Here is a 22,416-nt window from a genome sequence, read left to right as displayed (position 1 = left end):
TAAGCCATGCCCTGTGTGACACTCTCTCTTGCTACAAACACTTCCCATTCCTCCTGGTTGGCAAGCTACAGGGGAATAAAGGCCCACTGTAAAGATATTTATGATGGCATGTGACACATCATTTCCCACTTGAAAGCATAAAGGGTACATTTTTTAAGAAGGGCTGAGGTGCAACCTCCCTTTTGACAGCTGTAGTTAGGTAGCTAGAGATGCAAGTACCCGGGTTTGCACCTGGGATTCAAACACGCGCAAAAATACAAATACAAGTGTATCTGCAAAGAAGAGATTGACTTTTTGTAATGTTTGGGCTTTAACCTTTTCTGACATTTAACCAATCAGAATAGATGTCATTAGAATAGTTAGTGCCATTTTTTAAATGACTCAGTCAATGGAGACACAAGGTGGGCGAGGTAATATCTTGTATTGGACCAACTTCTGCTGGTGAAAGAGACAAGCTTTTGAGCTACACAGCGCTCTTCTTCAGGTCATTTGTAACTCAAAAACTTGCCTCTTTCTTCAACACAAGATATTACCTCATCCACTTTGTCTCTAATATCCTGGGGCCAACATGGCTTCGACAACACTACAAACAACATCAGTCAAAGGAGACAGCATATCTAATAGTTAAAGTAGGAGATTTGGAGTCAGGATATCACAAGTGTGTTCCTGGCTTTGACAATGACTTAGGCAATCATTTAAACCTCTCTGCGCCTCAGTGTACATACCTGCTAGATGGGTACAATACTCATCTACCTCATAGGGTCATTATGAGCCTTAACGTATATAAAGATCTTCACATGAAAGGCATTGATATGTGCACAGAGTATCAGTGCTAGTTACTGTCCTGTGTAAACTGAGCTAGTAAAATAATTGCTGTACCCATTCTGCCTCTGCTCTAATTCAGCTGGCATCAGCCCTGGCCAATGCACTGTGACACCTTTCCTTAGATCACTGCCTCCCATCCATGGCACATGCAGGAATGATACAGCAGCACCATCCAAAGCTTGAGCCAAAGCCACTGCCGTCAAAGGGAACCTTTCCATTTACTTAATTAGGCTTTGGATCAGGCCCCTGATTAGCATCTCATTACTGGATATAGTTTTTCAAAGATACCATGAGTACTTCCATCCAGGGAGGATAGATGAACCATGGTAGAACTCACACACTTGTCATAAAGGCACTATGCTACTTACCTGTTTGCAGTGTGCCTCATCTTTGAAAGTACAACAGAGGCTATTTCCTGGTATATCAACCGCATAATTAATTTGATCCTATTCTTATGCCGAGTTGGATTATTCAGTCATTCTATGTGCTCTGCTGTCGTGCAGAGTGCCACTTGATTCTGAACAGAATTATAAATTAACCCCCCCCAATCCTGCAAACACACCCCAGTAACTTCCCACATGTTAGCATAAGCAAATGCCCCACAAATTGATGGGCGAATGGAGTTAACAGCACATCTAGGAAAGAAGTGGTCTCACAGCAGTGTTTTGCTGGTGCCCTCTGCTGGCTAATTCTGGGTCTGGCATTGTCAGTAGCCAGAAAGCTTGCTGGTTGATTTCTGCTTCCATCTAGAGGTGATGTATCACCAACTGTTATAGGAGCAGACGTCTCAACTCTTCCTGGAACCGTCCTGATTCCAGCCCCACACACTGGTGTGATGCCTGCTCCGCCTCTATCCCTGTTAATCAGGGCATTCGAGATTCTGTTTTAATAATGCAGTCACAGGGTTGGTTGGTTACATTTGCATTTACATACATTCCCCTGGGGGGGGGGCTTTGTATTAATTTCCTTCAACTCCCCTTCACATAGGGACCCTACTCAATGGGAAATGGCTTTCTCGCAACCACCAGATACCTCACAAAATATCCCATCTCCCCTTTGAGAGAGAAGGTTCTAATGTTCCAGCAGCCTCTGCTTTCTCCTGAGCTCCACCCACCTCCACTTTGGCCACATCAGGTATTCTGTGACGTTCTTGGAGCAAATGCAGTTGTATCTTAGGGCTTGGCTGTAGACAATGGATTGTGTGATGTGTCCTGGATGGAAGCTGGAGGCATGTAGATAAGAATAGTGGTCAACAGGTTTCAGGAATGGGGTGGTGTTTATGTGACCATCACTTATTTGCACTGTAGTATCCAGGAAGTAGATCTCTTGTGTTGGCTGGTCCAGGCTGAGGTTGATGGTGGGGTGGCCAGCTGGAATTCTTCAAGGGCCTCCTTTCCGTGGGTCCATATGATGAAAATGTCATCAGTGTAGTGCAAGTAGAGGAGGGGCACTAGAGGACGAGAGCTGAGGAAGCATTGTTCTAAGTCAGCCATAAAAATGTTGGCATTCTGTGGGGCCATGCGGGTACCCATAGCAGTGCCGCTGACTTGAAGGTATAAGCTGTCCCCAAATCTGAAATAGTTGTGGGTGAGGAGAAAGTTACAAAGCTCAGCCACCAGGTGTGCTGTGGCCTCATCAGGGATACTATTCCTGATGGCTTGTAGTCCATCCTTGTGTGGAATATTGGTGTAAAGAGCTTCTACATCCATGGTGGCCAGGATGATGTTTTCAGGAAGATCACCAAGGCATTGTAGTTTCCTTAGGAAGTCAATGAAGACAGCTAAGAGTGCTGGTAGCGTAGGGTCTGAGGAGAGAGTCCAAATAGCTAGACAGCCAGATTTGCTCCAATCCCTCAGTCAGAGACAAACACCTACAAGATCTTTATCAAGCATTCTTAAAACTACAATACCCACCTGGGGAAGTGAGGAAACAGATTGACAGAGCGAGACGGGTACCCAGAAATCACCTACTACAGGACAGGCCCAAAAGGAAAATAACAGAAGACCACTGGTCATCACGTGCAGCCCCCAGCTAAAACCTCTCCAGCACATCATCAACAATCTACAACCTACCCTGGAAAATGATCCCTCACTCTCACAGACCTGGGGAGGCAGGCCAGTCCTTGCTTACAGACAGCCCCCCAACCTGAAGCAAATACTCACCAGCAACTACACACCACACCACAGAAACACTAACCCAGGAACCAATCCCTGCAACAAGCTCCATTGCCTACTCTGTCCCCATATCTACTTGAATGACACCATCATAGGACCCAACCACACCATCAAGGGCTCATTCACCTGCACATCTACTAATGTGATATATGCCATCATGTGCCAGCAATACCCCTCTGCTATGTACATTGACCAAACCAGACAGTCTCTACGTAAAAGAATAAATGTATACAAATCAGACATCAGGAATGGTAACATACAAAAGCCAGTGGGAGAACACTTCAATCTCCCTGGACATTCAATAATAGATTTAAAAGTAGCCATCCTTCAACAACAAAAACTTCAAAAACAGACTTCAAAGAGAAACTGCAGAGCTACAATTCATTTGCAAACTTAACACCATTAATTTGGGCTTGAATAGGGACTGGGAGTGGCTGGATCACTACAAAAGCAATTTTCCCTCTCTTGGTATTGACACCTCCACATCAGTTATTGGGAGCGAACCACATCCACCCTGACTGAATTGGCCTTCTTATCACTGGTTCTCCACTTGTAAGGTAACTCCTGCTTCTTCATGTGCCAGTATATCTATGCCTGTATCTGTAATTTTCACTCCATGCATCTGAAGAAGTGGTTTTTTACCCACGAAAGCTTATGCCCAAATAAATCTGTTAGTCTTTAAGGTGCCACCCGACTCCTCGTTGTTTTTGTGGGTACAGACTAACATGGCTACCGCTCTGATATTAGCCTCCTCTTTGTGACTCGGCCCTCTGGCTGGGTCACCATACACGTTCCCACCTTCCAGAGTATCAAAGTCCCTCTTGGCAAATTGGCTCAGGCTCTCTTCCTCCTCACTGCCCCACTGGTGCCACTTTGTCAGTGGCTGGTAGGGGGACCCAGGTCCGCCCTCTACTCCACGTCCTGGCTCAGGGGCCTTCTCATCAGCAGCCAAGGTTTGACCTACCCCATACCTCACTGCTCTTTCCCCTGAGCCTTGCCTCCCTCTCTGGCTCTCCCCCTGCTCTGGGCTTGCCATGCCACAGCCCTCTTCCCAGGGAGTAACTAAGCTACTTGTCTCTAGCCCCAGATACACCTCCCTTCTCCCAGGGAGCGACTGGAGACTCCTTCCCTCCAGTTCCCCCTTCTGCTCTATGCGCCTTGGCTTTATGGAAGTCCCACCTATTCCTGCCCTGCATCTGTTCCCAGTCAATTCCCTGCTGCCTGGCTCCTCCTCCAGGTGCAGTCTGTGGAGTTAATTGGCCTTCCTGGCCATCTGAACGCCTTCCAGTCCTGTGTGGGGTAGACACCCCATCACAGGCCCATTCAAAGAAAATGCATTTTAAGGTAGTCAAATGCAAAGTTACAATACACATCTAGGAACAAGGAATGTAGGCCACACTTACCGAATGGGGGGCTGTATCCTAGAAAGCAGTGACTCTAAGAAGGATTTAGGGGACAAAACAACTGAACATGAGCTTCCAGTGTGATAACATGGCGAAAAGGGCTAATGTGATCCCTGGATCTCTAAGTATGAGTAAGAGTAAGGAGGCAATTTTACCTCTGTATATGGCATTGGTGAGTCTGGTACTGGAATATTGTGTACAGTTCTGGTGTCCACATTTTAACCGGGATGTTGAAAAATTGGAGAGGATATAGAAGAGAGCCACAGAAATGATGCAAGGTCTGGAAATCTCAAACTGTTTAGCTTATCAAAAAGAGTGAGAAGTGACTTGATTAAAGTGTACAAGTACTTTGTGATGACAATATACTTTAACAAGGAGAAAATACTTTAATTTAGTGGAGAAAGGCAAAACAAGAACCAATGGTGGGAAATTGAAATCAGACAAATTCAAATTAGAAATTAGGCACAGATTTTTAACAATGACGGTGATTAATCACTAGAAAAAACTACCAAGGGAATTCCCCATCTATTGGTGTCTTCAGATCAAGACTGGATGCCTTTCTGAAAGATAGGAGTTAGCCAAACACAAGTTATTGGGCAAGTTATCTTAATGCAATGGTAAATGGGTGAAATATGGCTTGTGATGCAGATCTAATGGTCCCTTCTGGCCTTAAACTCCATGAATCGTCCATTGGTAGGGGGCCCATCACAAAGCATCTATAAGTACCAAACAATAAAACCAAACCACAAAACTTCAATTGAAAAGTCAGCCAAATCAGATGCACTGATGTTTGGGTATAAGCACTAAATATAGTTCAGAGGAAAACCCTGGGATTCTCATGGGAACTATCTACCAATAGAAGAGGACAATTTCCAACTCATACAGACAGGGTGGGGGAGTCAGGTAGACGGTACAAAAAGCCACACAAACAAGGGAGTGGACCCCAGCGGGTCACAGTTACAAATAGGGCTCACACGGTGCCCGAAAGGCAGTGAGAGACATGCTGTGTACCAGCAGGTCCCTGAGACCAGGCATCATCAACTCCTTCCCTGCTGTCTTAAGGAGCTAAACTAAAGGCAGCTCAGTTCTTAATTATTATTAGAAAGATTATAGAAACATATCTGCCAGAGCCTGTGTCTCAGAATGCCCCCAAGGGGGTGCTTTGAAAATACTTGCTGATGCCATTTCATTTGATTTTAAAACTGAACTAAGTCACATACCAAATCATGGCCATTACCTTGTTCATTTAAATGTTAATACCAGAAATCACTGATTCAGTTACTGTACTTCCTTTGAATGCAGCACCTTCTAAAATCCTGGATGTGTGGAGGGTTATGGGTCCAGTATACATGAACGGTAGCCGAGAAGTCACGGTCTTGATAAAGGTAATGCCATTTTCTTTTTCAAGCCACATGGGATTCTAAGCACCAGAGGGGTAGCCGTGTTAGTCTGGATCTGTAAAAGCGGCAGAGAGTCCTGTGGCACCTTATAGACTAACAGACGTATTGGAGCATGAGCTTTCGTGGGTGAATACCCAGAAGTGGGTATTCACCCACGGAAGCTTATGCTCCAATACGTCTATGGGATTCTAAAACACCATTTATTATTACTGCATTACTGTAGCATCTAGGAGCCCCAGTCGTGGGCCAGGACCCTGTTTCCCTAGGTGCTGTACGGACGCAGAACAAAAAAACCAGCCCCTGTCCTGAAGACCTTACAATCTAAGTAGACAAAAGAGACACAGGGTGGGGTAGGGGCAGAATACGTCAGCAGCAGGAACAGTGTGATGGCAGCAAACAGCATGTTAGTGCCAGTACTTTTCCGGGGAAGGAGGGTTAGGATATCAGCTAAGTAGAAGGGAGAGGGGACACTGGTGGACAGGGAGAGGGAGAAGAAGGTAAGAGGAGTGAAGCTGGGATGAAGAGAGACCATTGGTACGTCTACACTGCCAGCTAGCTCGGGCTGTGGGGCTGTTTCATTGCAGTGTAGACCCACAGGGTCCTAGAGCCCGGGCCCCACCCTGAGCCCAGAAGCCGACACTGCAATGAAACATCCCTGCAGCCCAAGCCCAAGCCAGCCGGCATGGGCCAGCTGAGCTGTGGGTGTCTAATTGCAGTGTAGACATACCCTATGAAGGAGGGAGAGGGGGATGGCTGGAGTAAGCAGCCAGTCACGAAAGAGCAGAGAAGTCCTGTCAAAACTGTAGAAAGTTCTCCAAAAAGGACAAAGGTCCCTGCTTTGGCTGTTTCTGCCCCTCTGGCTGGCTGGTCTTTGCATCTTTCTCCCAAGCCCACCTGGTGGGGGGAGGAGATAAACCCCTGGATCCTGATACCACATAAGGGAGGTGGGGGGGGGGGGTGAGGGTGTCTCCCCTGCAGAATTATGGGCTCAGGGAGAAGGGGAAGGAAGAGATTTTAGTTTTGTGGCTCTACTGCCGAGCAAAATTAGGGCTCATCGGTGAGCGTTCCACATCCTGGTTATATGGGAGCTCAAAGATACAAGGAAAAGTGATGGTTTCCTTGTATAAGCAGTAACAAGCCAGTTTGTTCAAGGGAAGAAAGAGAACAAAAACAATGACATGCCTGTAGAAACTTAAGGCAAAATTTGTTTGTGTCTATTCCTTTAGAGGAAATTGTTCCGGAGTATTCTGCATGCTAAGTTGATGAGTCTCACTCCAGTCCTTTGAGATCCTCTGTCAATTAACAATACTCTTGGCACATAGTTACAATTTCATGCAGAGCACTATGCGTGGGGATGGTGAACTGAGGAATGTAATCCCCAGTGGCAGCAAATAACACACTGTTCTATAAGGGCATTTATTTTCCATTGTTTTCAGCCTCTCGCTCCAAAAGATGCCAGAGGAAGAATTCTGGGTTACACTGTGTTCCATGAAAGCCGGGGAGAAATGATTAACTTATGTAACACATCAGACACCAAATGCAAAGTTCTGGTTTCCCCAGCAATGCGTACCATCCATGTGACTGCATATAATTCAAAGGGAAGTTCCATGCCAGCCAGTATAACAGTGACCCAAGAGCACAGTAATTTTAACGGTAAGATTATGCACACTTCATCATAGGCTTTAACTGAAATCTGATTTTGTCAGAACTGGGGGGTGTGTGGGGGGGAAATCTTCTGTTTATTGCTTTAAATTGGAGAAAACCCTCTGGAAATTCTGCTCCCACCCACTCCTTTTTGTAAATGAACTTAGTGCTCTCCAGAAGACGCCAGACTGTGTGACCTGGAGACAATAAGCAGCCATATATTTCAAATGTTCCTCTCTGACAATGTTCAACAATAGGTTTAAAAATAAGTTTTGGGCTGTCTGTATTGGCTGGCTCCAGCTGACACAACTGTGCTGCTTAATTAGGTCTTGAAAGCAGTCTCAGAACATGGGCGTTTTCCTTAAGTACACAGGACCTTAGTGAAAATAACCCCTTTCATTTCCCATAAAGGCAGTTTCACCTTTACATCTCATCATTTAAAACAAACAAACAAACAAAACAACAGGGAATTAGAAGTAGTTTCAGGGTCTACATCTGCCTCAGACTCCCCAGGCCAATGACTGTGGTTTTCCACAACCACATTTTCCTGTTTTCTAAAATGTTTCTTGCACTCAGCAGTGAGGGAAAGTCCCACAGACACTGCAAGTGAAAGGGGTTATATAGTGAAAATAACTAAATAAAAAGTGCATTAGGTGAATAAAGTGGAAAATTCAGATTGTTCTTGAGTCTCTCTGTTAGAAGAATCAGAGGTATTTCTTGTAAAAAGCAACGGATACAGATTTTCAGAGAGAGAAAGTGCGATAAACTCGACAATGGGCCTTTAATATATAAAATGCTCCATGTATGTGTAAAATCTCTCTCTCATTTCAAGATCAGTTCTTAAACTATTTCAGAGCATAGGCAGTTTCCCTGTGCAGAATGAGCCGTTTAATGGGCCTTCCTATGACTGGAAGGATCCGGCCCACCTTAGTCATATCACTCCTCCTACCTCGTTTGCAGATTTCCTATCCCCCATCAACATGCAGATTAGCCATGATGACAACAGAGGAATCTCTATCAAATGGGAACTGCCTAAATACATTGGAAGATCAGTTCTGTGGTTCATAGTTGAATGGATTTCTGCAGCTCAGCATAATCAGCAACACGATTTTTTATGGAAGAAAGTCCCCAGCCAGGATACATTTACATATATAGCGGGTAAGATATGGTAACAATCTTTTTGCTATCTACTTTCTCTGTAGTGCTATAGATGTACACAAGGCCTTGTAGCTCAAAATACAACAAAAGAAAACAAAGGAAGTGTGAATTTAAATTGAGCCCCAGCTCTCTGGTACTTTTAACAGTACAAATATGACAAAGGAGAGCAGGTATATGTTTGTAGCAGATAGGCAGGAGGAAGAGTTACGTGGTCTGAAAGAGGTTGGGGAAATTAATTGGGAGGCTGTTCTAAATGTAGGATGCTCTGTGAAAGGACGGACCAAGTCACAAAGAGGGAGAAGACAAAGAAGCAGTAAGACACGAAACTTGGCTAGATTGTGGGAAGGAATGAAGTCATACGTGGGCAACGAAGAGTGGTATATATGGAAATGTGTCTATAAAAAGTGAAAGGACAGGAGAGGAGGCAGTAATATGTGAGGCAACAACTGTCTTCTGCGGTTATTGTTACTGAACAATTGTAGGGGACAAAACCTGCAGGCGTTTCTCAGGCAAAATTCCCACTGAGGTCGAGCATCCGGCAAAATAAGGATTGTGGTATGTGTCCCATTTTGCTGAATGCAGTGTTGTTGTAGCCATCTTGATCCCAGGATATGAGAGAGAGAGAGAGAGAGAGACAAAGTGGGTGAAGTAATGTCTTTTATTGGACCAACTTCTATTGGTGAAAGAGACGAGCTTCAGAAGAAGAGCCCTATGTAGCTCAAAAGCGTGTCTCTTTTACCATCATCAACTTCTGTTGGTCCAATAAAAAAGATATTACCTCACCCACCTTGTCTCTCCAATGTGTTGAATGCAGATCCTGCCAGCAAAGTGTTCCTGGTCCCCACATTTCCATGTGATCACTGACATATGTACTCCCCTAAAATCAGTCGGCATAGTCTTGGTGAATTGCATATAATGGGATCTGTATCCTGAGCAGTGTAGCAATATAGCCTCGTATGAGACTCCAGTTAACTGTATTAGTTGGAAGAAAGATTCTGTACTGATCTATTATGAGGAAAATGTGAGAAACCAAATTCAAGTGAAAACTGGTAGCTGCTTTCATCATAATAAATACAGCTGTATAAATTAAAAAAAATGAACACATCCTTTGTAGTCATCTTCTCATTGGATGCCCTATTACATTACATGTAAATGAATATGAAACTAAAATCCCTTCCATAAACTATTAACGAATAGGGTCTTTACAGTGGAATGTACAGTGGGGAAAACAGAGCCTTTGTAATTGACACACAATTAATTAATTCTTCCATCTGTTAAACCATATGTCACCACAGAGATTATAAAATTTGCTATGACACATATGCACAAATGCATTAATTTTGCTAAATCTGCAGCAATGCAGATTCAGGAAGTTTGGATCTATAGTTTTTATTACTGGTGAAAAATTTGATACCCAAATTCTTTCACAACACAATCGTCTCCAATTTTATGTATCAGAACAGATCTATATTCAGTCTGTATTAAACTGTAATTTCCTTCTGAAGTTAATACTAATATGCTTCTCTTTCTAGGCATTTTTTAAAACCACCAGTCACTGTGGTGTCAAATATCCATAAGACTTTTCATCTTCAAAGCACTTTACAGATATTAACTAATTAATCTTCACTGCAATGTTAATGAGTGCTCTTCCCTTAGAGATGGGGAAGCAGAGAGAGGTTTCAAAGAAAATTTGAATTTTTTGTCAAAAATTAATATAAAAATACATTAATTTTAAAAGCCCCGAAAATGGAAATATTTCAGCCAAACTCACAAAATATTTAGGTTTGGCCATGCTGCTACAGGCAATGCCTCCTGGGAAGTGTTGTTCACTTGCCTCACATCTCCATTGTCCTCTATGGGCTGGGCTTCCCAGCCAGACAACATCTTCCCATGATGCAAGGTGCCAAAGACACCCATGATGCACTGCTTCCCCTCTCCAAAAGGAGAGCACAGAGTGTATCATTCAGTAGTTGATTTTTGACTGCAAAAAAATGAAGTTTTCCACCCCCACAAAAAAATCTGACCAGTTCTAGTTAAGTGACTTGACCCAAACTGGATGGTCAGTCTGATTAATGGGAATAGAATTCAAGCATTTCTAGCTCCTTCCTGCTCCCATATATTCAGACCAGGCCTCTTTTCACCTTTTCTTTAAATATCCCATTAGAATTTTCTGCAGTTTTAACTTTAACTTGCACAGAAATTTTAAATAAAACACTAACATTCGTTTCAGGTGACATCACAGCAGGAATTCACATGAACATTTCAGTATATGCAGTATATCATGATGGAATAAGTAAGCCATGTCCTGGCCAACTCTATCTGGTAGATTTAGGTAAGTGTGCTCTTGTGGTAAAGTCACTGCATGCTGGGATGGAAGTAACATTTCAGTGTTTGGTTTTTATGGAAAACAGTCTTCCCCCAGATCTTTCCATGATTTGGCAATTTTGTAGAGTTACTTGATTTTATAAACTATGGCTAAACCTATCAATTTTCTCCCACCTTCCTTGAACTATAGAGAAAAGCAGAACTTTAGAAGGAGTTTGAAGGAAGGCGGTTTTCTTTGGACACCAGAACACCACTAGCAGGGACCTTGTCAATACAGTTGTACTTTGCCTTTGTGTGGGTATAATGTAGTTTGTAGCTCATGGGACACAATATAATCAAAGCTGATGCTCAAGGGAATCAATTTTCACTTTTCAAAATGGTGCAAATACTGATGTGTTTGTGAATTTTCATTAGAATCTGCAGATTTGTTCATGGGGAGAATTTTCACTTTTTGTAATGGAAGAGGACAAAATTTGCTTCTTTTGGGGGCACATTTGACAATTAAAGCCCATGCAATGTGGGGAAACACCATCATTATTATGGGGAGAAAATGACGAAGCTGTGACGCTTCCTAACCTCCCTTCAAGAAGCAGCTGTGTAGGTCTCAGGCCAGGCCCTACGTGGTCTAAATATAGAAAAATAAGAGAAAGCTTTGCATGACTTCCAGTATTCTGAATGCCCCTGCCTCCCTTGTAGGATAATTGAGTGGCCTCTAGCATTATTTTGACCTCTGTTCTGCTTGGGAACCAGATGCACAACATTAATTAAGATGTTCTGTGCAACTGATCCTTGGCCAGACCACCAGCTGAAGTGACACACTGGGACAAGCCAACAGCCAGTCAGGGATCTTCAGAACAATATGGGAGAACACAAGTATTTCCCTCTCCTACAGCTACTCCACATACTTTCACACCCAAATCAAAGGGAAAGGGTCCTGTTTTCTCCTGGCCTGGACTCATGAAATCTGTAATGTACACAAAGCCCAAACCTGATCTTTTGTTCTGGATCAATAGAGACACACTTTTGGAGGCCATCAGAATTCTACTGGCTGTTTTCTTCGGGAAAGAAAAGCTACTGTACCCATAAGCGGAGACAAGGACAACATGTGCGTTTTTTTCCATAAAGCCACAAAATAATTTTTCATGCTGCTCTGAATATATTTCCAGAGGAGCTACCTGAAGCTCTACATACATTGCCCCTAAGACAAACTGGCTATGTTTCTGGCCAGGATTTTTCTCGGGGGCAGTCCTGCCAATGTTTTCCACCAAGGAGGCATGACCTCAAGTAAATACTCAAAGTTATTTGATCACGGTCTTCAGTGTTGTCCTTCCTCAAAGACAAATTGATTGTCTCCAATGTGGTGATCTAGTTACTAGATCAGCAGACCGTGTTCCCATAGGAACTAACCAGGCTGCAGATATTCCATCTACTCCTGGGGGAGTGGAGGGGTGGGAGAATCAGTATAAGCAAGACACTAAATCTTGAACTCTCAACAAGACATAGCTTAGGGTGATGTTTGCTGCACTGCTGAAGACACTACAGGATCTAAGTATAGAATGTTATCGGTACTACTGAACATATCGGTAATATATTCATAGGATTTAAGGCCAAAAAGGACCATTAAAGTATCTAGTATGACCTCCTGCATTACACAGGCCATAGAATATCACCTGATAATTCCTGCATCAAGCCCATATCTTCTGGTTGAGCTACAACATATCAGTATTTATATTGTGATTTTAAGCTACAAATGTGAAATCAAATATGTGCTATAAATGACTGGGGTATCTATATAACATATATCATTTATATAATTTATCCCAGTCACCCACAACCCCAGTTTTCCAAGAGATTTTTTGTAATTACTCTAAAGCACTTAGTTAAATGGGTTTGTCTCTGTTAACAGTTGATTTAGGAAGCTCGTAAATCCTTAAAATGTAAAAACTATTTCAGGTCCATTGGGAAAATAGGTAATATAGATGTGAATCACACTGGGGCAAAAACAAGTGAATAGTGTTTCTTCTTCTTTTGTGAATTAGTCACCTTCCCACCTTTGATTATAAACCATGTCAGCCTGAATGACAGGTCAGATCAAAGACTGCACTGAAACTAGTACCAAGACGATTGTATGAAATAGTTTGACAGTTGACACAGCAGTGATATTGTGACACATACACTTCATCTCATATAACAGTTGTGGAGGAGGTCCAGAGAAGAAGAAGAAATCAGTCTCTGAGTTTGGCAGTCTTCCTTTCTCATCAAAGTCTTGGTTAACCAAGACATTTTAAAAAGGAAATGTTAACTACTGGCACGAGAGCCAGCTGAATAGCGGAAAAGGTGATGTGTGAGTTTTTTTATGAAGAGAGGAGGAGTGCTGTGCAGGTGGGTGCGCACCAGAGGTGCCCCTTTGTGATCGGGCTCAGGCATAGCGGGATCACTTCTTTTGCACTTGGGGACGGTAAGGAAACCCAAGCCTGCCCTCTCCTCTGGGTTCAGATCCAGGACCCAAAGTTAGGCAGCTAAGTTCTGTGCCTGAAAATGCCATATTGCTGACTCCTGGATTGCTTCCTTACCAGTTCCCTGTTTCCCAACAGGTAAAGGAATAGACATCAAATAACTGAAATCAAAGATAAAGTCTCAGACCTCCTGACTGTGGCAAGGCTCTCCACTATGGGTTTAGCCAAGTCTCTACAACCAGAGCCTCAGGATCTCTTGTAGTGCTCCTTCATTCCAGACCTCATTATTTGCTATTCTTATAATTCATTCATTATTCCCGAGTTTAAGAGTATTTAGTCATCCAATCAGGGAACAAAAACAATGCCATATGCCTTTGGTGACCAACCACACACACTATGAATCACAAGTAGTTAAAGACATAGTTGAAAGAAATACTTTGTGGAAATCAGTTTGCATAAACTCTTTTATGAATGCTTGCAAAAACCAAATATATTCTTAGAAATCAGGACTGGGTCATGAACAGAAGAAAGGGCCAAAGTGACCAGATAAACTATTTGCAATAACAGATTCAACTAGTTCTAAGTAACATCCATGGTGCAGGTAAATTGTTATAATTTGCATTTTCCACCTGAGCCACATGATGGCAGCATTCCATGTAGAATATAGTAATTCTGTCTCAACCCACTAATATTGGCTAAATATATTTGAATGTATAAATCAATACATTTCTCGTTCCACACCCACAGCTTCCCCCCGCCCCATCGTTCTTCGTGTTAACAAATGATATATTGTGAAAATCGTCATACAATAGCAAGTCCTGACAAAATTGAACTTCATATAATGGGTTTTCACATAGGCCAACAAATTACATCAGGTGAAGGTCATGTCCTTAACCCAAATAGAGCACAGATCTAGAGATAACCACAATTCTTTTAAGTGGTGCTCAGTGACAGGGGAAAAATGATTTCGCGCTATATACGACCATTATTATTACTAACTGTGTTGTTCTAGGCACGACTACAATAGAGAAACCAAAGAACAGAGTAAATTATACAGTGCATGGACTGTAATTGTCCACAGTGATGACTCATTTGTATTCAATCAGTATTATAATGGTATTTCATATCCTGAGAATCAAACATATGTTCAGAATTCAATATATCTTGTAATGATGTTTATCATTAGCAGGATTAGCAGTTCTCGAAATCCAGAACATGTTCATGTGTAAACCTACAATATATTTTTCCTTTATAAAAAAAAAATACTGCATTACTCTACAGCAATGGCTCAAATCTCAATGTCATTCAACTCTACTTCTTACAACATTTTATTATAAGACTTAGTGTAATGATATTGTCCTGTTGTAAGATATTATAAGATGGAGAGTTTTGAACCTTTACGGTATTTTGTTAAAAAGGGATAAATTGTATATGTAAACTCTTCTTTGTTAGCTTTAAAAAGTCCTTCAAAATAACGTATCAGTGTTGGACTTGCTGGCCTGAACTGCCAGGTCTAGGGGCACAGAGTTTGACTGTAACTTTAAAAACAAAGTGAGAAGCATAGAATGGAACTTCAAAAATTAAAGGAAGAGGTTTTCTGTGGAATCAAAGACACCTGCTATTGGCTGAGGGAAATGGAGATGCCAAGGGAATTGACACAATAAAACAAGAAACCATGCTCATGACTTTGTTCAGTAAAAATGTGCTCCCTTCCATGGAAGCGACGCACAATCACTGGCCTTCGCTCTGCATCCAGCCAGTCAAAATGAATGATATCAAAAAGAATTCAAAAGAAATTCAGGCAAGGCTGCAGCATTCTTCTTCTCAGACATTTAGACTGCAGGGAAAAATGATTGAGTGGGTGTTCTCCATCTCCTGGGAGTCCAGATTATGGAGGCCTAAAATAGATAGATAGACATAGATATGGGACTCCATGGCTGTAAATAGGGTTTTTTTAAAATAAAGGCAAGTTGTGTGGTACAATTTGTCATACTGGTCTATGGTCTTGGCCATCAAAATCCACACTAAGCTAATGAAATCTCTCTGATGGGATCCTATCACAGTACAGTGGCGTAGGGATGTCTCTCTTTTACCATTTAAAAATTATACAAAGAGGCTCATTAGACAAGGATGTTTGGCAACTGATTTACTGGCAGTCAGCATTGGTAAGAGAAATCTCAGGCAGCCATCCAGTTCGGAGTGGGGGAGCTGAAAAGGGTAAGTATGGGCATTCTGCACTTGTGTCTAAATTCCAGGCAGGTCTACAAAAATCCATACTGAATTGCTTGGGCACCAAGGCAAATAGGTGCTAACAGCTGCCTTGGGGCTTGAGTGAAACAGCTCTATTCTTTTCCTTCAGTAAGGACATGGGTAAAATGTTCAAAAAGCACCTAAGCAGTCTTGGGTGCCTAAATGCCATTTTGAACAGATTTAGGCACTTTAGATCCAATTTTTAAAGGAAGCATATTCTGTAAGGTTGTCACCACAACACTGTTTTCTCTCCCTCATTGAATTATTTCAGTGAAAAGGCTTCCAAACACAAGCATTTATACTGAACCTGTAATCGTCACCACAGCTACAGGGGAGATTTCCTATGGTAAGAAGATAGTATTTCAGACTGGGTAAGCAAGAGTTTCTACTTGACCAGAAGTGGGTGGTTTTAGCTGTACTATGTGCTACCGATAGTATCTCAGAGACTGTGAGAGGGGATGGCAGTTTCGTGACGTGATAGCAGAGAAGTGAAAAGTTAGTAACACTTGGTTTGTTACTGGAGACATGGCCCAGCCAAAAACACACCCTTTCACCAGTACAAGAATGCTACAGCCCTATAAAGCAAACAACACATGTTGGTTAGTCTAGGGCATAATACTACGAGGTTGTATATACTATGCTATTGCAACAATTATGCTTTAGGTCTTTTTGTTTTGTTAAGACACTTAAAATTAAATGTATGTGACAACAGCTAAGATATGAGAAACTGAGACAAAGAATAAGATAGCATTTCCTGATCATACCCATTGGCATGTTGGCTGAGCTATTTTGACTCCATAATTTGAGCCAAAGACTTGTTTATTTCTCATGTAACACTAACCTCAGTTACTTTTCTGGTTTGTTGTAACCAATAAAGGTACTTCTGGTTGCTGGTTCAGAGTCAGGCAGCCAAAACCAAATAAAAGATCAATTTAAAAGGAGTGTACGCATTTGTTCTTATATGTAGGTAATGGTTAAACACAATGGCCATATTTCTCAGAAGTGCTTGCCTGGAAACTCCCTTCCACAGCTAGATTCTCACAGCCAGATCACAGCAGCAAATGTACAGAAGTCTGCAGTGTAAAGTGTGCTGCTCCTCTAGCCTCTGGTCCTGCACTCACTGAAGACAGCGAGAGCTTGGGGTGCACAGGGAATGTACAATTAGGACAACAGTGCACATTCATCTCCCTTGCTTTGTCATTTTTAAACAAATGGGCTGAATCAAGCACTCAATATTCTATTTTGTGTATCTCACCCCAGATTTTCAACTGGTGTAAATCAATATCACTCCCTTGACTTTAGTGGAGCTATGCTGATATATGTCAGCTGAGCAATGGGCCCAACAGCGTTTCTTAAGAAAGAAAGATTTCTTCAGCCTTTCTAAGCTTCATTTTTGGAAAAAGGTTTGTCCTCTCACCAGGGTTTACAAGCGAATGCCCCAGTCCTGCAAACCCTAATGCACATTAATAACTTTGTGTGTGTTAATAATCCCATTGAACTCAATGGGACAACTCACACACGTGTGTACATGTTTTCAGGTTTGGGGCCTAGAAAAAAAATCTTCCCTAAGATATAAGCTATTTGATTAATTCTCTTTTTTTCCCTCCTTTTTCAGATAATGATGGAGAAGTTTTTTGGGGAATAGGCACTGGTGCGATCATACTATCAATTGTTTTCTTAACTTTGATATTTAAAAAATCACTTAGAAAAAGGTACTGCTTTCTTTTCAGTTTTTTCCCCCCTTAGTCTCCAGAATATACCTCTCTCTCAGAAAACCCTAGAATTATAGAAATTGATCCAGTTTTGTACAGCCCCCTGTTATCCAGGGCAACTTTCCCCATTCATAATTATATGTTGCCAAAAGATGTCCTAGATTTTTTTTTTCCCCACACACAATAAGGTAGATAATCACAACACAAAATAATCTGACCATTTCTCTGTAAAGCCCATATTTAGAGAACAAGGGGTATTTCATAAAATAGGCATACAAAAAAAAAGAATAAGAAAAAGCCTTAATCCAAACCCTAATTAAGTTTGGTCTCATGTTGGCCTATATTTGATCTTTTAAAACTTTATTGCTGAGGCATAAATGGAAATTACTGCTTAAATAGAGCTTGCCTATCAAAATCCCACATTAAGATATTTAGAAACGGGAAGAGATCATGGGAGAGGGGCAGCAGAAAGAAAAATCAGTCAGAACAGTTAAAATATTTTACAAAGACTTCCTGACATCCATTTCACCAGTGATACAGTATCAAATGTATTGTATCCCCTGCTCCTTCCCTCCGAACCAGGGGCTTCACAGAACAATGGGCATGTTATTTGTGAATGACATCAACATTTGAATCTTGTGCTTCACTAAGATATTGATATCTAGGAATCCATCCGCTGCTCCATCAAACACACCTGTACAGGAAACTTGAGTGAAATGCTGTGGTTCTTGGGCAAGCAGACTCCTGTGGCATAACACCAAAATGGCTGATTGAAGGTTTTCCTAATGTGGATTAACCTGCATATGGAGTTAACCTGCATGATCCAAAGGATGGCACTAACACAAAGTAGGCTTAGGAGAAATATGTGGACAGATGGTGTTTAGGGGTTCTCTGAACCAAACACAGAATCAGGTTTCATCTATTCTGCTGTTGATGCACCTGTTAAATAAAAGCACTTAATTGAAACCAGAGACTTCCTACTCCCTCAGGAACACTGTACCACACAGTGAAATCAATGGAAGTTTGGCTCAATTAAAGTTTCTTTTAAGTAATTTTCATTTGTGCAGGTTATAGAGCAGCTTTGATTGTAAGAGAGTCAAGGTTCAATACCACCATTTTTCTGACCATGTGCCTGAGCCAATCTCAACAGATCAGGAAACATATGCATCCTCTTCCTCTTGTTTTTTCCAGTCTGACAGCTGGCAACACTGTAAATTTAAACCCATACATTTTGCACAAGGGCTTAAATGGCTTCCGTGGTTTTTGATTCGTGGAAGCACCACAGGCCTTGGAGGCTACACAGCTGCAAAGGCTGAATCTGAGAGGATACTGCCTCCTCAGTAGCAGCCACCTAGCATAAGACCAGAGTAAGCATTATGCAATTTCCAGAGCCTGTCCCCTTCCCAGGGGTGAAGCCAGACTCAACCTACCCCATCCCTCAGGCTCAGTCAGTCTGTTAGCATCAAACTGATTCACAGGGATAGGAAATGTGTGGGATTCAAGCTATATTCTCTGGGCCCAGTCCCACATGTAATCTGCAAATGGAGCTCTCCATGGTTTCCTTAGGAATTCTACGTATGGAGGCCTTTCAGGATCAGGCCCTGACTCACTTGTGTGCATCTACCAAACTACTTTCATGTTTTCAAAGAGCCCTGTTCAGCATTTACCTTTCTCTGACTTCTGTGGGAACTCAGTCTGAGAAAGGGGTACTCAACTGGGCACTTAAATTGAAATTTGCCAGGAGGTTTCAACATTATTTTTATGATGAAAATGGGATTCAGTTTTCAAAAAAATTCTGAGAATTCACAGCACACCATTATTTATATCACATTACTGTAAGTAAATGAGCCTTTAATACTCCTAGGGTAAATGTCACTGTTGGGCAGAGGGCAAATGCAAGGCCTATATGCCGCTGAAGTGAGACATAAGTTGTGCATAGGTCTCATATTGCCACTCTGTCCAGAGGCAATTTTACCCTGCTAAGTGACTAATACAATACACTAACTTTTTACTTATTTTATTTTATGTAAGAGTTAGCACAGCACTTGCATCATTGACACCAAAATGGCTGACTGAAGATTTTCCTAACGTGGAAAACAGCAGTGTGGTAAAGTCACTCCAGGTAACTACTCAAAACAAGATCCCAGTTGTTTTCATTTTTCTATACAGCTCAAATTTAACTCCATATGCAAAAAGTTATGACAAATAAATGCAGACCAAAGTGAGAGAAATCTTCTCTCTCTGATAGATATGCTCTGGTTCAAACAGGAATTAATTCAGGGAAGTCCTATGGCCTGCATTAATAGGAGGTCAGATTAGTTTATAACAATGATCCCTTCTGGCTTTGGAATCTATGAATCTATCTGGAACAGGTTATGCGTCATGGTTCACCGTGATTCCACAGCAAGCATAGTGACATTCTGGAGTGGCTCTGGAAATCAGATTGCAAGCTCTTTGGGGGAGGAACTGTCATCTCTCTGTGTGTGTGTACAGTGCCTAGCACCGTGGGGTCCAACCTGGTTGAGATCTGGAGACTCTACTGCAACCTAAATATTAAATAATAGTGCTACAATCAGGACTGGCCCTGAAGTGTGTTGAAAAATATTCAGGCACACTCACCTGTTCCCTTTCCTCCTCCCCTCTAGTTCCCTTTGCAGAAGGTGGTTAAATGATGGTAACACATGCTAAGAAAGAGACCGAAAGGGAGAACAGTAAGGATAGGTGAAATGAGTAGGATTTTGAATCTGCGCTCCTGTCTCTCTCTCAGGAAACAGCAGTGACATTTCTACCATTTACAAAATATTATCTATTTGTTAATTTTTTTTTTCAGGAAAAAAGTGATTTAATGAGTAGCAATTCCACCCAGTTGTTCTTGGGTAATAATGATCCAGTCATTACGGAAGTACTAGAGACATCACTGCAGGAGGAGTGCAAGACCACAGACACCAAAAAGGGAAACAGAAAAGTGGCCACTGAGCATATGGACATCTCTCAAAACTCACTGCTTGTCAGCACTCCAGACACTGAGCAGAACAATGGCTATAAGCCCCAGATTTCCAACAGAAGCCCACTGGGAAACGTATTTAGTAATACTTACGAAACACAGTCCCAAGCACTGGATCCAAACACATATCTCTCAAGCCAAGATACACATGTTTTCTTAAAAGATTATACAAGTCCTGTTACTTCCTTGTGGAATACTGAAGGAACTGGGAGCAATACATTTTTACTTGAGAAGATTAACCTCATTTTAAACAACAACAGAAGCGGACAGAGCAACACTTTCAGTACAACAGATGAAGAACCTAATACACTTTTGGAAAACCAGTGGAAGAGTCCACTATCCACTGAAAATGTTCAAGAGCAGACATTAGTTCCAGATGAGTTGGTCTCTTGCTTAGGAGCGGTGACTGAAGAATCCATAGGTATAAAGTCCTATTTTCCACAAACTGTTGGTAAACTATTTCGATAGAAATAATTGCAATAAAGAAATAATACTATTTTATGGCCATAATACATCTATCTCTCTGAATTTTCAAGCATGAGAACTGAAAACCTAATTCAAAATCTGAAGTTCATTGTCTTAAATTGAATCAAAAGACTTTTGGATGAGATAAAACACTTTGGGTCCATAAATCACTAATCATTTGTAGTCATTAAATTTCCTTGGCTTTTCAAAAGAGTAAGTGTATAAATCATGTGCCTGAGATGAATTCAAATGTAGGGGATTATAGACTGCCTGCTTCAGTATCCTTGCAGTTTTAACTGGATATGGAATTCTTCTCCTATCCTAAATCCTAAGTCATTCTCATGTTAAATAGTTGCTATAGATATGTTTCACTCCAGAGCTAGTTGCATTTTAGTGAAGGATAAAATTATCCCTATATGTATTAGCTGAAGTTTGTAAAATATCTTGGGATCATTAGGAATGTAAAGGCACTACATTTAAGATGATGTTTATATATTGTATAATACAGGCCTGGAGTCTGAAAACCCAAAATCTTTTCCATACAAATGAAAATCAGTATTTAATTGTCACTTCGATCCTGTAATAAGAATAGAAGAACTAGCCTTCAGCACACCTTGCCCTGCCCAGTTGACTTAAAACATCTTTCTAGACTAGTCATAAAACAACTTCTTCATACTAAATTAATGGGAACTTAATGTTACTGATTTACCACCATCACCTCCCCTCCATGCCCCCCCAACTTCTTACTTCCTCATCAATTATTTTCTTATAGTCCAGCGTCAGTGTTCTGAGTGACCTGCAACGTGGCAATGAGAACGTGCATTAGGTATGTTGCAGGGAATACAGTTTTGTTGAAATCAAGATAATGAAAAGCCAGGCCTCTCTTTTCTGATATGTGCCTATGGGGATGATCTGGCCTGCTCTCATGGAAAATTCAGCCTGTGCTTTTAGAGGTATCACATAGTGTTCCCTGGGCTTTCTGAAACTTACTTTAAATGAGAAAGGGTTGTATTATTGTGTTTAATATTTTTATTTCACATGGTGAGTCAAAACTTTTCAAAAAGCATACAAATTGGCATGTGTTTTAAAGACTTAAATATGATCGTAAAGGGAGTTTAAATACATTGTTTAAAAGAGTAAATTCCACAGAACTTCAAATAATTTTGTAATTAATAGAAAGTGTCAAGTTTTTATATCAAACTTTCAGCAGCCCATTCAAAAACAGACTTGGAAACGTTTTCTTTCCTAACGTTTGCTTTCCTTTGTTACTTTCACTGTCAGCTCTTTGGCACAGGGGCCTTCATTTGGTTCTGCGTTTCTATAGCATCTAGCACAATGGGGTTCTGCACCATGACTAGGGCTCTTAGGTGCTACTGCAATGCAAATAATAAAATAAGAACAATATTTTAATACCTGTAATTAAAATAAAAGTCTTTGTTAAGCACCAGGTCTGGACCTACAAACATCATCCAATATTTAAATACGCTGCTGGCTTATCATTGTTATATTAAGGTTTTTAGCCATCCAGCTATTCATATCCTAAACCATCCTGCTACAAACAGCATGTTACTTGTGAGATGTCTAGCTCCACCTATGGGGT

General features: G+C 41.4%; 1 protein-coding gene across 1 annotated transcript in view; it reads left to right on the top strand.

The window, feature by feature from the left end:
* The window catches only part of IL23R (interleukin 23 receptor), a 37,768-nt gene extending 16,949 nt beyond the window's left edge, over positions 1 to 20,819 (top strand). The window contains exons 8-15 of the mRNA XM_074962273.1: positions 5,705 to 5,787; positions 7,239 to 7,455; positions 8,407 to 8,604; positions 10,835 to 10,936; positions 15,907 to 15,981; positions 17,251 to 17,347; positions 19,379 to 19,469; positions 20,178 to 20,819. Coding sequence (XP_074818374.1) covers positions 5,705 to 5,787; positions 7,239 to 7,455; positions 8,407 to 8,604; positions 10,835 to 10,936; positions 15,907 to 15,981; positions 17,251 to 17,347; positions 19,379 to 19,469; positions 20,178 to 20,819 — 1,505 coding nt within the window. The remainder of the gene's footprint in view (positions 1 to 5,704; positions 5,788 to 7,238; positions 7,456 to 8,406; positions 8,605 to 10,834; positions 10,937 to 15,906; positions 15,982 to 17,250; positions 17,348 to 19,378; positions 19,470 to 20,177) is intronic.
* The last annotated feature ends 1,597 nt before the right edge of the window (positions 20,820 to 22,416 follow it).

Source organism: Natator depressus, chromosome 8 (genome assembly GCF_965152275.1).
Source record: "Natator depressus isolate rNatDep1 chromosome 8, rNatDep2.hap1, whole genome shotgun sequence".
Classification (NCBI taxonomy): Eukaryota; Metazoa; Chordata; order Testudines; family Cheloniidae; genus Natator; species Natator depressus.
The sequence above is the reverse complement of the archived record's forward strand: the minus strand, read 5'-3'. Positions and strand labels throughout refer to the sequence as shown.